The 15,998-nt window shown below is 48.5% G+C and overlaps 2 protein-coding genes across 2 annotated transcripts; one reads left to right on the top strand and one right to left on the bottom strand.

Moving 5' to 3' along the window:
• Position 1: 1 nt before the first annotated feature.
• Positions 2-6,863, bottom strand: ddx18 (DEAD (Asp-Glu-Ala-Asp) box polypeptide 18). The gene is made up of 15 exons (XM_044132660.1): positions 6,754-6,863; positions 5,673-5,841; positions 2,772-2,945; positions 2,584-2,685; positions 2,340-2,475; positions 2,112-2,212; positions 1,835-2,034; positions 1,642-1,756; positions 1,420-1,559; positions 1,192-1,353; positions 967-1,119; positions 775-888; positions 640-696; positions 380-557; positions 2-217 (listed from the first exon to the last, which is right to left on the bottom strand). Exons 2-15 carry the CDS (start codon positions 5,776-5,778, stop codon positions 72-74), a joined length of 1,884 nt encoding a protein of 627 aa, XP_043988595.1. The 5' UTR covers positions 5,779-5,841; positions 6,754-6,863; the 3' UTR covers positions 2-71.
• A 293-nt stretch (positions 6,864-7,156) lies between these two features.
• LOC122840348 (actin-related protein 3-B) lies at positions 7,157-15,998 on the top strand. Its single transcript, XM_044132664.1, has 12 exons — positions 7,157-7,448; positions 11,042-11,097; positions 11,254-11,378; positions 11,803-11,913; positions 11,992-12,087; positions 12,178-12,285; positions 12,740-12,883; positions 13,189-13,362; positions 13,454-13,546; positions 13,624-13,749; positions 13,871-13,954; positions 15,405-15,998. The coding sequence occupies exons 1-12, from the start codon at positions 7,405-7,407 to the stop codon at positions 15,498-15,500; spliced, it is 1,257 nt and encodes a 418-aa protein (XP_043988599.1). The 5' UTR covers positions 7,157-7,404; the 3' UTR covers positions 15,501-15,998.

Raw genomic sequence — 15,998 nt, 5'->3', positions numbered from 1 at the left:
AGATCTTTGTTTCCTTTATTAGAAATGTTGAGTTTTACAGGACATTAACAGCAGGGGGCGCTCCGCTCCGTTCAGCGGGAGAACTGCCGGCGGTCGCTCGGCCCTCTGCTGACGTGTTTGAAGATCCGGGACTTCCTGACGTTCTTGGCCTTCTGGTAGCCGAAGCCGCCGCCGCCGCCGCGCTTCTGCAGCTTCAGGCCTTTGCTGCTGTGAACGTCTGGAGGAGGCGGAGTCAAGGAGGAACCATGGAAACCATGGAAACCATGGAGGTTTAATTATTCAGGTCCACATCTGAACATGGATCTAAAACAGGAGCGGTTAACTCCAGGGCCAGAGGGGCCAGAGGGGCCTGGACCCTTAGCAGAACAGAAAAGGATACTGAGGTCAACGTAGGGCGGTACGGTGAATCCAAAGGACAGCGCCACCATGGGGAGGTTCAGCGTATCGACGCTGTAGATCTGCTTCAGAGAGTGAGAGTCGTAGGCCCGGACGTACGACTTGTAGGCCTCCTGGGCCGACTTGTGCAGGTAGTAGTTCTTCTCTATCAGTTTCTCCAGCTGGATGGACAGAGGAAGAACCGGTTCAAACCGGGTCAGAACCGAGAACAGAACCGAGAACAGAACCAGTTCGGGTTCTTACCTGAGACTGGATGTCGGAGATCTTGCTCCAGGAGAACTCAAACTCGCTCAGCGGGACCTGAAGCAGAGAGAGCAGAGCCGGGGGTCAGCCAGGGGTCAGAGGTCAGTCAGAGGTCATGCTGGGGTCAGACATCACCTTGGCCTGCTTCAGAAAGCGCAGGAAGCCCAGCTCCTGGGGTCGCAGGATGAGCAGGGCGTGGCCGCGGCCGTCGATGCCTCTGGCGGTTCTGCCGACCCGATGGATGTACTCCTGCAGACCGGGACAAAGATAGAGGTCAGAGGTCAGAGTTCTAGCCACCCGGTGCCGCCCACCCCGCCCGGGGCTGACCTTGGGGTCGTCCGGCGGGTCGTACTGGACGATCCAGTCGACCTCGGGGATGTCGAGGCCGCGCGCCGCCACGTCGGTGCACAGCAGGATGCCGGAGTCGGCGTTACAGAACTGGAAGAAGGTGGTGGTCCGCTTGGTCTGCTTCTGTTTGCCCTGTGGGGAGAAACGGGTCGGTCAGAACCCAGCGGAACCGGTCAGCCGGGCCGGTTTGGGTCAGGAGCTCACGTGGATGGCCATGACCGGGAGGTCGATGTAGTTGAGAAGCTCGTAGTGGAACTTGACCGACATGCAGGAGGAGAAGAACACCATCAGCTTCTTCCTGCGGTTCTTCTTCAGGAAGGTGAACAGCAGCAGGAAGCGCTTCTCCGACGGGCACACCACGTAGCCCTGCAGGGGTCAGGAGGTCAGCCGGGGTCAGAGAGGTCAGAGGGGCTCCGTCGGTCAGAGGCCTACCTGCTCCAGCCCGTCCACGGTGGCGCTGTCCTTGTGGTCGTCCACGCCCACGTACAGCGGCTCCTTCTTCAGGGAGATCCGGGCCAGGTCTTCCACCCTGCGCGTCTGGGTGGCCGAGAACAGCATCGTCTGCCTCTTCTCTGCAGAGACGGGGCAGATGGGGTAAAACAGGGGTCACCGGGGCATGTGGGGGTCAGAAGGCGGCGCTGCGGTGGGACGTACTGGGCAGCAGCTTGATGATCTGCTTCAGCTCCTCCTCGAAGCCGACCTCCAGGATCCGATCGGCCTCATCGATGATCAGACACTGCAGGTTCTTAAACATGAAGCCCGGCGTGTTCTGGGAGGAGACGACCCGTAAACCAAAAGCAGAACCGAGACTCTGGTGCAGAACTAGCCTGCAGTTCCACCGTCTCACCTGCAGGTGGTCCAGCAGGCGGCCGGGCGTGGCCACCATGATGTTGACGCCGTTGGCGAGCCGCTGGGCCTCGGCGGAGCGGTTGCTGCCGCCCATGATGAGGCCGAAGGTGTGGACGTCGTGCGCCATCAGCTCCTTCAACACGCCGTACGTCTGCATGGCCAGCTCCCGTGTCGGAGACAGGATCACCACGCCGGTACCTGAGGGAGGGCAGAGGGGGCGGAGCCTCAGCATAGGAACGCAGAGCGAGAGGCGGAGCCTCCGGAGGAAGACTCACCGTTCCTGGGCATGAACTTGAGCTTGTTGATGAGCTCGATGGACGGGATGAGGAAGGCCAACGTTTTCCCGCTGCCAGTTTTAGCAGCAGCCAGGATGTCTCTGAGGAGAAACCACGGGATGAGCTGATGATGTCATCATTAGACCTGATGATGTCACCAGGAGGACCTGATGATGTCACCAGGAGGAAGCCTGCCACAGTGCTGCTGAGTGAAGCAGTGCAGTTCACCTTCCCTCCAGCAGGGGGCGGATGGTTTTGTGCTGGATCTCGGTCATGTGATCGAAGCCCATCTCCTTGATCGCCCTCAGGAGGTGGTCGCCGACCAGGCCGGTGAGAGAGGCGAACGAGGTGTCCTCGAAAGCGCCTGAACAGAAAGCAGCAGGTCAGCTCTTCTTCTTCTGCAGCAAGTCACCGCCAACGCTGGAAGGCAGCGCCACCTGGTGGTGCCTTCAGGGACCAGCTGATCGCTCACCTGTCAGTCCTGTGGGTAGTTCAGGCTCCTCTTCCTCTACTGCTTCATCATTAATGTCCAACCCATCCTCTTCCTCAGTCCTGATCTTCTTCTGAGCTGAGACTGAAACATGAACCCAGTAAACCCAGTAAAACCAGTAAACCCAGTAAAACCAGTAAACCCAGTCTGCTTCCTGGTGCTGACTCTACCTGCGTCTCCGTCTGCCAGCTTCCTCTTCTTCTTCCTCTTCTTCTGTTTCTTCAGAGGAGTTTCTTCTGCTTCCTCTTCCTCAGCCGGGTTCTGCTGGTTCCGCTCTGGTTCTGTTGGACCAGCATCAGCAGCTGGTTCCTCCCAGCCTTCCTCATCTGGCCTGTTGGACCCCCCTGCACCAGAACCAGAACCGACAGGTTAGGATGGGTTCATCTGTCTGGGTAAAATCCATCATTAATAAAACAATTTTATATTTTCTGGTTTTATCTTTAAAACATCAAAATGTAAATCAATACATAAAATTACAACAAAATCCTGCTGATGATCATTTGATGCTGATGTGTTGAAACGAGACCTGTCACCATAAACAATAAATCAATTAATGTATGATAAATTAAAACTATCAACATCATTTTAATTATCGTCTCTTCCAGCCTTTTTCTCTTTCTGTTGATGACACTGAATGAAAAAAGGTTCAACTCCGCTGCTCTCCACTGACCCTCCCTTCCTCATTTCCTCAGTGTAATGTCCAGTTCACACGACACCATCTTAGAGCTGTCGGCCGATTGTCGGCCCATTTTCAAAACCTGAGAGACCAAACATTAGCCGACAGAAATCCTAGGTAGAACGGTTCCATCGGGTTCCATCGGGCCGTGTGGTGTCCAACAATGGGCACAAAATAATGGCTCCAAGTCCAGTGAAGTCATTTTAAAACCAGGCATTAATCAATGCTTTACTACAATCTCCCTGCAGTGCATGTGTCTCTAGTGTCAGCGTAACGTCCTGACTGAATGAAAATCATTAGAACCTTTTTATGTCACGTTAACGAAGAACAGCTGAAAAGTTACCGGGTTCATCAACTGGTACCAATTTGGCTCCAACTCCTCCCCTCATCATTTCTATATTCTTTACACCAAATGTTTTATAAACATTAATGTTGTTTCCACATATCATCTCCAATGTCCGCTGGACTTCGGGTTGCTCCGTGTCAGCTGTTTGGGATTCCCCTCTGTAATTTCCCCTCAGAAAGCAGGAGGAGAATCCGGCTTTCTGATTGGCTACCTGTCACATTCAACAGGCTGCGTTAAGCTCCCAGTGGGAAAAACCCCTGATTTAGATCGGAGCGCCACAACGATCTACCGTAACACACCACACACTACAGGATGATCGGTTATGAAACCACAAGAGACAATCTGAGAACATCAACGTTCTCAGATTGTCTTAAGGGGAAAATGTAGGAGTGAACTAACGTGTAGTGTGAACTATTGCATCAGGTAGTCGATGTTCCATCTTCTCTATTTAAATCTAATGATTACTGAAGGACAATATGGTTTACAGACTTCATAATCTGAACTCTTTTGGTTGAATCCAGTATTTATTTACACTTTGATGTTTTTATTCAAGTACATTTTTGTTAATGGAGACTGAGAATCCATTTTATTTTAGTTTTTGGTTGTTTTATTTATCAGTTCCAGTGTTAAATGGGGTTTTTTTTTCACCCACCAGGGGGTCTTTTGTGGCTCTAGTGTACCTTATATGACAGTAGGCTGACAGGAAAGGGGGAAGACATGCAGCAAATGTCGCCGGGTCCGGGAATCGAACCTGCGACGGCCACGTCGAAGACTCAAGGCCTCCAAATGTGGGTGGCGCTGTCCCCTACGCCACCACAGCACGCCCTAAGCGTTCTTTTGAAAATAAAGTGTATCTGGCAGGAAATAACATGCATTATTATGTCATTTCCATTAAATGAGTGTAAAAAGGTCTTTAAACAATATTATCGTTTATCGCAATAGTTTTTGAGACAATTAATTGTTCAGCAAAATTTGTTATGGTGACAGGCTTAGTTGAAAGATTATTTCCAATATATAAAACCAAAACGTAACGTCACAAGATGCTCAACATTAACTGGAGATATGATAACATTACTCCATAATTCTACCAATATTACAACTCTGATAAGATTTTATTCTCTCATAACTTGTCACATTATTAAGACTTTATTCTCATAATAAAAGAGAAATGTTTTCATAGCCTGGCTCTAATGTGCCATCATAAAATATAAAGTATTTTAGCCTGAAACATTCAGCATTTTATGCAAAATATCAGTTTGTTCAAGGCAATCAGATTAGAGTTCACAGCTATGTTTGACATAAAAATGTGCACCGACTAGGTGGGTTTATCACAGGCAGGTGTCAAACTGCAGTCCTGAACAATGAGGTCGTCAGCTTGTCTCTACGTGAAGGAGGTGATGAAGCCGTTTCATTCCAGCTTTCAACCTGAGGCACATCTAAAAGCTGCAGGACAGGACAGCGGCCCCTGACGTCTATGATTAATATTTATTTACATCAGTTTTGGTTCCCAGGCTGAATAAACATTTTAGACTCCTGATTTAAACTGTAAAAGTTTCAGATAAATTAAAATCAGAGGTTTCCGTCATAAATAATCCCATCCGATTTAGATTCAGGATTAAATTAATCTGAGAAGCCGAGGAGCGTCCCGATCCCAGAACTCCATGAAACAAGTCTGAAACTGGTCCGTGAGGCTCGGATGGGTTCTGATGGGTCTGTGGCAGGACAGCTCCGTTGTGTTGGGACACAGTTTCCTCTACAACATCTTATTCCGACTCTGGGGGAACCGATAAAAACATCCTGAAGAGTCCAGGAAGAACCTCCGACCTGGACCTAATGGACCACCGGAACCCGCCTCCAGCCAGAATATTTCTGAATAAAACACTATAAGACTGATCAACTGATTCAAACAGCTCGCTTTTAGTTTTACTCTGTAATCAGTCAGTTTAACGTAGGTTCTTATGATTCTCAGCCAGCTTTCGGGTCAGACTTGAACAAGTGGCGCTATCCCGGTCCCGGTTCGGAGCCATCAGTCGGTTCCGGATCACTCACCTGCCTCCACTTCTTCCGGCTGTGTCCTCTTCTGTTTTCTCTCCCGGTTCTTTTCGGTCCTTTTCTGAATTTTCTTTCGGAGCAGCTTCATCTGAAGGTCCGCCATGGTTGCTCAACACGTGTGTAATACTGTGACGACGAGGACCCCTCGGGAAACCCGCTGCTGTGCCTGAGTAAAAATAGGCGCAGAAGTAAACGTGTAAAAAGCAATGAACCAGATAACGGAAGAGTTTCAACGATTAGTCTCTTAATATTGGTTAAGGGTTTCCCCCTTATTTTTTTTTCGATTTTATTTATTTATTTTTTTAATTTGATTGCTTTTAGGGTTCTTCTTCTTTTTGTTGTTTTTTTTGGTGGTTGGCAACAAACTTTTAGTAGCATTACCGCCACTTACTGGTATGGAGGGTGGTTCGTGATGGTCTATCTATAAATATATAAAAACTCATAATAATAATAATAATAATAATAATAATAATAATAATAATAATAATAATAATAATAATAATAATAATAATAATAATAATAATAATAATAATAATAATAATAATAATAATAATAATAATAATAATAACTAGAAAATTCCTGAAGAAATTTAACCGGGGCCTGCCAAAGTGTGTCCGTCGCTTTGGAACTACAAGAAAAGAATAAATGTTGCAAAGTTTCTACATCAGATTGACAAAAAGTACAATCATTTGCCTCAGACGGCATTTGAAGCGCAGGACCGGGTTTCCTATAGAAAAACAAAAAAAGAAATGGCTTTTGGCTTTCCGTTGTCTTTAAGAGCCTTGAGAGAAATGAAAAATAAATTGGTTTTCAGAGATAATATTAGCTGGAAACCTCATAGCAACAAGAAACAGTTCTGAGTAAATTAAAAATCATGAACATGTGAAAAGTTTTCTTAGGTTGTAAACTAATAAATTATTCGCCAGAGCTTTCGGTCTCCATGCAGTTTCCTTGCCCGTAGTCATGTTCCATTTTTTGGGAGGCTTTTGTTGGTAGTCGCAATATTATATTTTAAAATCGGAGGGGGATTCTAAAGTTCACAAACTATTATTTGATGAATTCTTTAAGAGAAAAGCACTAGTAGGAATGCTCAGCCCGCCATCTTGCCCGTCTGTTAGACACCGATATGTCAGCGCTTCCTGCTGCCTCCTCTTCACTTCCTGCTGTCTCCTCTTCACTTCCTGCTGTCTTCCATTCACTTCCTACTGCCTCCTCTGACTACAATTTAGTGACATTAGAGTGGCTTTATTCACAATAATCAAACAGAAACCAAGGTGACAGAGAGACAGGGAAGACATGCAGCAAAGGTCAGAAACAACCTGTTTAAGGGCCTACCTCTACACCAGACTTATTCAATTAACTCAAACATGACTTTGCATGCAAACAATAATTCTTCAACATTTAAGGAAACCCAGAAACTGTTTGGGTTTGTTTAAAAGCTTAAGAGATTCTTTTTTAGGAACCTCCGGGATTTGAACCAAACAGCGAACCTGAATCGTTTGGGTGACGCCGCCTGCCCTCGGGCCGCCCTAGCTGCCGGCTGGCTGCAGAGGAGCGGACCCCGCTGAGTGACAGCCGCCCCGCCTCCGCCGCTCCGCCATCTTGCCTCTCTCTGGCTGCCAGAAGCGGAGCGCGGAAGAGGAAACGGTTGTGTGCGGGCTCAGCAGGGTTCCGCCTGTCCTCCAGCCTCCACCAGAAAGCAGCACTTCAGCAGAGACCCGAGGCAGAGATGGCTGGACGGCTACCGGCGTGTGTGGTGGACTGTGGGACGGGGTAAGCATTTGGAGCCAGGGTACGGAGGAGCGGAGCGGAGCTCAGTCCGGTGTTGAGTCCGGGGCTTTGTCCGGGAGTCCGGGGTTTCTGTTTACCGAACTTTGATTGACAACTCTGGTTGTGTACGCTGGTTCTAACCTGGTGAACAAACGGAACCAACCAGAACCGGTCTAGTTATTACGGGTCGGCTTCGTTCAGGTTGACGCGATGGCTGCTCTAATTTCCCAGTTAAACCAAACATTAAAATCTGTTCAGCTACGCATGCGCGGTGCTACTTCCTACGCTCAGCTTACACTTCCTCATTCAGCCTTTTTAGTCCATATATGGTTGTGACTCGGCATCAGAACCCGGTTATTACAACGGGAAAGTACAGTACTCGGTTCTGGTTCTGATAGTTGGTTTATCCTGCTGCTCTGCAGACGGGATGGTTCTGGTTCTGGACATTTGGATCCGATTCTTGTGGAGACACTTCCCTCTGGCTGCAAACCAGTCTGCAGCCTCTGACCCGGTTTTGCAAAAACAAAAACAAAAAAAGTTCTGGTTCTGTTAGAGCTGATTCAGTACTGTGCAAAAAGGCCATCCTTGTTCTCCTTTAAGGTGGTCCTGGATAGTAGATCTGTTGGGTTTTTAAGTTGGTTTTCTTTATGATTTTCAGTTATTTTCGGGATTTTGCATTGTGGATGACTTGCGGTCCGGTCCAGCAGAACCTTATGGGCCAGCGGCCTCCTAAGCTTTTGGCCGGACTCGGTCAGTGGACCTGATGTTCAGCCGGTTCTGAAATGTTTCGGTTTGTGCAGCAAACGGAGAAAGATGCCGGAGGCCAAAGAACGGTGAAAGACTCCAGAAACCTGGAGGAGCGATCTCGTCTCCTAGGAGACGGACCGCCTGACGGACTGACCGACGCCCGTCCTCCTGTGAGACCCAGCCCAGGACCGGTTTCTGCTGATTAGCTCGGTACCAGGAGATTCTGCTGATGTCGTCAGCTGTTGCTGTCCACAACAAAGACATAAATAAAGAATAGCCGCCTCATGGCCACTCCTGGCTATTGTAGCTGACGAGATTTAAGGCGGCCATCTTGGAGAGGTCGACCGCTCCACTCAGCGTTATATGTTTGACAGGCACAATGAAGTACCAGCACATTTAATCGATCATAACTTGCTAAATGCTAAACAAATTTTTACGATTTTTAAAAAATGTAAACCTTATTCAAACAGCTTTCATAACTACATTTACAAGAAAGTTATTTTTTAAAAGTATTTTTCAATAGACTGATACATGGTTCAGCATATTTATTCTTAATGGCGAAACAGAATAGATTCAGAATAGAATATTTTGATATTGATGTATGATGAGCATTTCACAAAGCACACAACCAGTCATAATTTTTTAAATATATTATTTAGTAATATCAATACATATTTATATAAATATACAAACAAAATAATACAATCATAGAGAAACAAATATGATTAAATAATGATGAACATGATTATATACATAATATCTACATAGGTTTTATTCATGTTTTCCAGCTGTGGCCCCCAAACTCCGGGCCGCGGACCGGTACCGGTCCATGGACCGATTGGTACCGGGCCGCACAAGAAATAATGAAATATTTCTGTTTAATGTATTATTTGAGTCTGGAGGATCTTTTATTTTGAAAATCCTTTAACCGGACCCTCTAGGTTCCGTCTTGGCGCCAACATTGAGCCACAAGCAGCAAAATGGGTCAGAACCAGATCAGATTCTTTGTAAAGTTTCTTTATGAAGGGAAAAGGTCCAGAGAAGAGACAGGAGGATGGATTTATCCCAGTAGGTGATTCCCACAGTCCAAGCTCTGCATGATATGGTGACCGGATGTTAATGAGGCCATGAAGCTTCAAACTGTTTCTCCACTAGAGACCAAGAACCCTGAGCATCAGCAACACTTCTGGTGTCTCTCATCTCTCCCAGATGGACCGTCTGGTTGCAGAGAAACAAGATCAGTTCTCCATTAGTCCTTATCCTGAGGTCAAATGTTTGTTTTTGTGGAGCATCTGTATCTTATTTTGAAGGGATGTGTAGACGTTACCATAGCGACCAGAGTCAGAGCGTTAGGGCAGCAGAGAGAGGAGATGAGAGGAGTAGAGCTGAGAGTTTTAGGTCTGGTTCACATGATTTAAGGATTGTGGGCCGATTCTCCAAACCTCTGTGACCACAGAGCCATAAAAGTCCAACAGGTTCTGGTCGGTTCCTGAGTCCAGACACACGGCAGGAGCAACACACCACACAAGAACCGGTTCCACTCAGAACATCCTGGTTCCTGAAGAAAATCCAGTAAAACCCCCAGCAGACCAAACATGAATCTAGAATAATCAAGCAGTAGTGAAAGTTAGAGATTCATTTTAAACCATAAAAGACAAAACAAAAAGAAAAACCGTTTGATAAAGTCGGAGGGAGCAGCAGCTCAATTTGCTGCTCTGTGATCTGGAGGGAATTATTCTGTTTTTATATTTAACATTTTTAACTGAATAAACATAACCACATATAATAATGACCTTTACATGTAGTAATAAACATTTCCACATATCTCCTCCGATGTCCACCGACTCTCAGTTGCCATGACAACAGTCTGGGATTCCCTCCGTTCTTACATCACCGCGCTCCGATTGGCTACGTGTCACATCCAACAGGCCGCCATCATCTGGCCAGACCATGTTGAATATGTTGATTTTAGATTTTAGACAGGCCGATTTGGACCTCTCCAAGATGGCCGCCGTGTTTCCCAGAGCAGCCAGTGCTGGTCTGTGGTCCACAAGGTGAGACTTCCTGTTGTGCAGCGGGTCTGGGTTTAGCTGGACAGGTTGTCATGGTGACGCCGCAGCAGAGAGGACCTCTGTGCGGTGCCGACCCGGATCAGAACCGCGCTGCAGGTTGGGCTCCCCGGCTGCATGCGCTGCATATTTGCAGCGTGTCGCGGCAGGTTGCGGCCGACATGCTGGGACTGCTCTTTGAAATGAGCTGGGTCAGACGGGTCGCAGCAGAACCAGGGAAATGTTCTGGCAGTTAGAGGCGGGGCTCTGATGGTGATGATAGTGATGAAGGGCACCAGTAGAATAAATCAGCATCATGTTGGATTCTGTTCTGGCCCGGTTCAGGAGCCCTTCCTCAAGTTCCAGATGTTTGTCTGTAAACAGGAAGTGCTTTGATCAGGTTATTGGATCACATCCTGTACTGTTGGAGCTGCTGTTTGGACCTGGATAGGTTCTCTTGGGTCAGACAGACCAGTGGACATTTGGACTCAACAGGAAGGTGGTGGAGGTATGGTGATGTGGAGCTTGGGCTAAACACAGCAGATTTTCAACAGAACAGCCTAGTCAAAGTCCAGACCTCAGCCTGACGTAAATGGTGTGCTTGGACTGAAGTTTCTCCAGAACCGCTGCCAGGTTCTGATAAAAATCTTCCTGCTGTCCAGAACCTGAAATTACATGGAGAGCATTGACTTCCTGCTGGAGCCCAACCAGAACTAGAACCATCGGCAGACTAAAATAACCGGGCCGGTCAGAACTTCTGGGCCGGGTTCCTACAGTAATTGGACTGTTTTCTTCTCTTAGTTACACCAAGCTGGGCTACGCAGGAAACACCGAGCCGCAGTTCATCGTTCCCTCATGTGAGTAGAAAGGAAGTCCTCCTCCTGCGGACAGGAAGTCCTCCTCCTGCGGACAGGAAGTCCTCCTCCTGCGGACAGGAAGTCCTCCTCCTGCGGACAGGAAGTCCTCCTCCTGCGGACAGGAAGTCCTCCTCCTAACAATTCTTGTTTCTTCAGGCATCGCCATCAAGGAGTCGGCGAAGGTGGGCGATCAAGCCCAGCGGAGGATGATGAAGGGAGTGGACGACCTGGACTTCTACATCGGTGATGAAGCTGTGGACAAACCCTCGTACTCCACCAAGGTAAGAGGTCAGAGGTCAGGAGTCAGGTTTGAGCAGAACCTCAGAGGGTCACGCCAACGTGAATCAGCAGAGAACCGTCCAGAACCTTCTGGAGGGTTTGATTAATTTATTGACACTTAGCGGCCAACCAGGACAACCAAACTACTTTTCACTTTACCCAACTGGACCGGTTCAGCTGTTTGTGGTCCATGTTCCCTTTGAGTGGTGGTTCTGGTGGACAGGACTGGTTCTGGAGGTCCAAACAGAGCGAGGGTCATCAATTTGGACAGGGTCCAATCCTCCATCCAGAGTTCTGCTGATGCTGTGAGCAAGATCTGTTCTGTTGGAACCTCCTGGTCGGTCCAGCTGGTCTCTGGGCCGGGAGATTCTGCTGGGTTCTGGACCGTGCTGCCCTGTTGCTGACCTCTGACCTCTCCTACCCCAGTGGCCGATCCGACACGGGATCGTGGAGGACTGGGACCTGATGGAGCGCTTCATGGAGCAGGTCATCTTCAAGTACCTGCGGGCCGAGCCGGAGGACCACTACTTCCTGCTGGTGAGTTCTGGACGGGCCACCAGACCCGGCCCGGTTCACGGCCGGCCCGGTGGGTCTGACCCGGTCTTCTGTTTGCAGACGGAACCTCCTCTGAACACGCCGGAGAACCGGGAATACACGGCCGAGATCATGTTTGAGTCCTTCAACGTCCCTGGGCTCTACATCGCCGTGCAGGTCAGAGGTTCTGGTTCTGGTTCTGATCCGGCTCCTCCTGGTTCTGATGGTTCTGTTTCATGGTTCTGATCCCCTCTGTGTGTCCTGCAGGCGGTTTTGGCGCTGGCAGCCTCCTGGACTTCTAGGCAGGTCGGAGAGCGGACCCTGACCGGAACCGTCATCGACAGCGGAGACGGCGTTACTCACGTCATTCCTGTGGTGAGTCCTCCATGGGGACGCCCTGCTGTTTCTGTACGGTGGCCTGGAGGTCCAAACCAGCTGCAGACTCGGGAAGCTGCTTCTGGTTCTCCCTCATGTGTGGTGGTGAGCTGCTGCCACCTGGTGGTCGCTGTGGCTCATTGCAGGTCGACCTGATTTTAAAACCCAGCTCTGCTTTACTGATGATTCAGCAGTTTTCTAAACGTTAAACCAGCAGAACCGTTGAGTTGGGTTCATTGATTTTCCTGAGGGATCTCCCATTCAGTATCACAGATGTTTTTAAATCTGCTGCCTCTGCTGTAATAACATTTTTATTAAAATGTTAAAACTGAATTTATTGGAAACATGAAAACAGTCCAGATGGAAACTTTACAAACTAAATCACTTCAAAGATGAACAAATAAGAACCTGATATTTAAGAGCTGATTGTCCCCCTCTGTCCACTCCATCCCAGGCTGAAGGCTATGTGATCGGCAGCTGCATCAAGCACATCCCCATCGCAGGCAGAGACATCACCTACTTCACCCAGCAGCTGCTGAGGGACAGGGAGGTGGGCGTCCCCCCGGAGCAGTCCCTGGAGACGGCCAAGGCGGTCAAGGTGAGTCCTCAGCTGGACATTAACCTAAACATCACTGAAGGTTGATTAGATCAGTCTGGCTGTTTGACATCAAGATAGAGCAGGCTCTACTGTTCTTCATGTTGCCACCAGGTGGTGCTGTTTGTCTGTAACTGGTTTTAGTTGGACATGAACATCAGCTGCTAGGAAACTAAGCAGCTTCAGGTAGAACTCCACAACCTGAAGCTTCACTGAAGCCGGTCAAAGACTTTAGATCCAGCAGAGCTCCGGTACCCCTCATTCATCTCCATGTTCCCTCTAATGTTCCCCCTCTCGTTCCCTCTCAGGAAAGGTTCAGCTACGTGTGTCCGGACCTGGTCAAAGAGTTCAGTAAGTACGACTCGGACGGGTCCAAATGGATCAAGCAGTACACTGGGGTCAACGCCGTCAGTAAGAAGGAGTTCACCATCGACGTGGGCTACGAGCGCTTCCTAGGCCCAGAGATCTTCTTCCACCCAGAGGTCAGTCTGGTTATTATTGCACAGCGGCGCAGTGTGTCCGGCTGGCCGACCCGACTGTCGGAACCTTCTGACCCGCTGTCTCTGGTCCCAGTTCGCCAACCCGGACTTCACCCAGCCCATCTCAGAGGTCGTGGACGAGGTCATCCAGAACTGTCCCATTGACGTTCGCCGTCCGCTCTACAAGGTAACCGCGTCGTCCCGGTCTGGCCCGGTCCGTTCAGGTTCTGGGGGTCCATAACCCAAATGTTCCTCCTTCCTCAGAATGTGGTTCTGTCCGGAGGCTCCACCATGTTCAGGGACTTTGGGCGACGGCTGCAGAGAGACCTGAAGAGGACGGTGGACGCCCGGCTGAAGCTGAGCGAGGAGCTGAGCGGAGGAAAGCTCAAGGTGGGAGCCGCCGCCGCAAAGTTCCCAGGCCTCGTTTTACAGTAGATACTCTGTTAAACTGTCCAGGCTTTGCTTTCCGGTTTTGTTTCCATTAATCAGCCTGGTTCTGTTCTCTCTGCAGCCCAAACCAATCGATGTTCAGGTCGTCACTCATCACATGCAGAGATACGCCGTGTGGTTTGGAGGATCCATGCTGGCATCGACGGTAAGCATCTCCAGATGCTAACGTTAGCGATAATCACACTACTGATGTTGGCGTCCACACTTTAATGGTGGCCATTAACATAGCTAACAACACGCGCTCCTCTCACAACAGCACAAACAGTTCTCGCCCTGCCTCCCATTACCTCACATCCAACACATGCGCTTAACAATCTCCCCTCTGTCTTTAAAGAAAACTTAACAGATTAGAACAACATTCAGCACTAGCAGTTTAACTTGACCTATTTTAGCTCCATTGATTTGAATGTAACTTATACAAGGAACTGTAGTGTTTTTGTTTGTTGTGTTAATCTTTCAATTGACATTTCCCTTCACTTAGGGCTCTCAGCAGTTCAAGGTCAGATGCCCCCACTTTTCTTAGTTAGCAAGTTGGTCTTTGGTAGATGTCCATATGACTTCCTGAATCATCCCAGAACCTACAGGTTCAAGACAAAGTCACTTTTCAGTGACTCATTTTCTAGATTTGACAGCATCAAGTAGGACAGTGTTTCTCTATTCCAGTCCTCAGGCCCCCTGCTCTGCATGTTTTAGATGTACCTCTATTCCAGAGCAGCTGATTCAAATGATTGCATCACCATCAAGTGCTGCAGAAACCTGTTGATCACCCATAGATTCAACCAGGTGTGTGGCAGAAGGGAAACACCTAAAACATGCAGGGCGGGGGGTCATGAGGACCGGAATTGAGAAACAGTGAAGTAGGGAATGGTTGTCCGTTACACTTACATCCACTCACCCACCCGTCTGTCTCTCCGTCCGTCTTGTCCCTAGTGGGGTCAGGAGGTGCTGGTACTTCTCCAGCCGGGGCGCAACTACATACTTTCTGAGGTGTATGCGAACATTGACGTTAGCTGCTACCCTGGAGGCTAACATTATGTTAGCTGCTACCGTGGAGGCTAACATTATGTTAGCTGCTACCGGGGAGGCTAACATTATGTTAGCTGCTACCCTGGAGGCTAACATTATGTTAGCTGCTACCCTGGAGGCTAACATTACGTTAGCTGTTACCCTGGAGGCTAACATTACGTTAGCTGCTACCCTGGAGGCTAACATTATGTTAGCTGCTACCCTGGAGGCTAACATTACGTTAGCTGTTACCCTGGAGGCTAACATTACGTTAGCTGCTACCCTGGAGGCTAACATTATGTTAGCTGCTACACTGGAGGCTAACATTATGTTAGCTGCTACCCTGGAGGCTAACATTATGTTAGCTGCTACCCTGGAGGCTAACATTATGTTAGCTGCTACCGTGGAGGCTAACATTACGTTAGCTGCTACCCTGGAGGCTAACATTATGTTAGCTGCTACCGTGGAGGCTAACATTACGTTAGCTGCTACCCTGGAGGCTAACATTACGTTAGCTGCTATCGTGGGTGCTAACATTAACATTAGCTGTAATAGTTTCTGGTCAGCTGACTTCTTCTTCTGCTCTTCAGCCCGAGTTCTACCAGGTCTGCCACACCAAGAAGGACTACGAGGAGATCGGGCCGAGCATCTGCCGCCATAACCCCGTGTTTGGGGTCATGTCCTAACCCGCTGGACCCGCTGCGTTCTGACAGCGACGGTCTGAGTGGTGCCGTCAGGCCCGGTTCCATGATTTTCAGATGAAACCAAACGGATCAGCCGGGAAATTTATTCAGAATTTTTCTTCTGTTCTTTTGTATTTTCTTCTGAAATGTGGGAAAAGTGTTTGTAAGCCAAGAGTATTCCTGGTTCTTCAGACCTTTGGGAACAATATTTATAAATAATAATCTGGACTTCAGGCTCAGTTCCCCTACAGGTACAACAGATTGTTGAGTTTTTGTCCAACTTTATCTTTCTGCTCCAGCTTGGTTCTAACCGGTTCCGTTGATCCGCTTAGAGTCTGTTTTTGCTTCTTAAAGTTTTTATGTTTCAGTCCATAAATTGATGCCAGTATCAGTACCAGGCAGAACCTGCAGCAGCTTTTGATAAATTCAGACATTATGTTCTGACCAGTTTGTGTATTAATGCAACGTTCCAATAAAGAGCTTCTGTCTGGAAATTCTTCA

The sequence above is a fragment of the Gambusia affinis genome, linkage group LG11 (genome assembly GCF_019740435.1).
Source record: "Gambusia affinis linkage group LG11, SWU_Gaff_1.0, whole genome shotgun sequence".
Classification (NCBI taxonomy): Eukaryota; Metazoa; Chordata; class Actinopteri; order Cyprinodontiformes; family Poeciliidae; genus Gambusia; species Gambusia affinis.
This window is presented reverse-complemented; position numbering and strand designations above follow the sequence as displayed.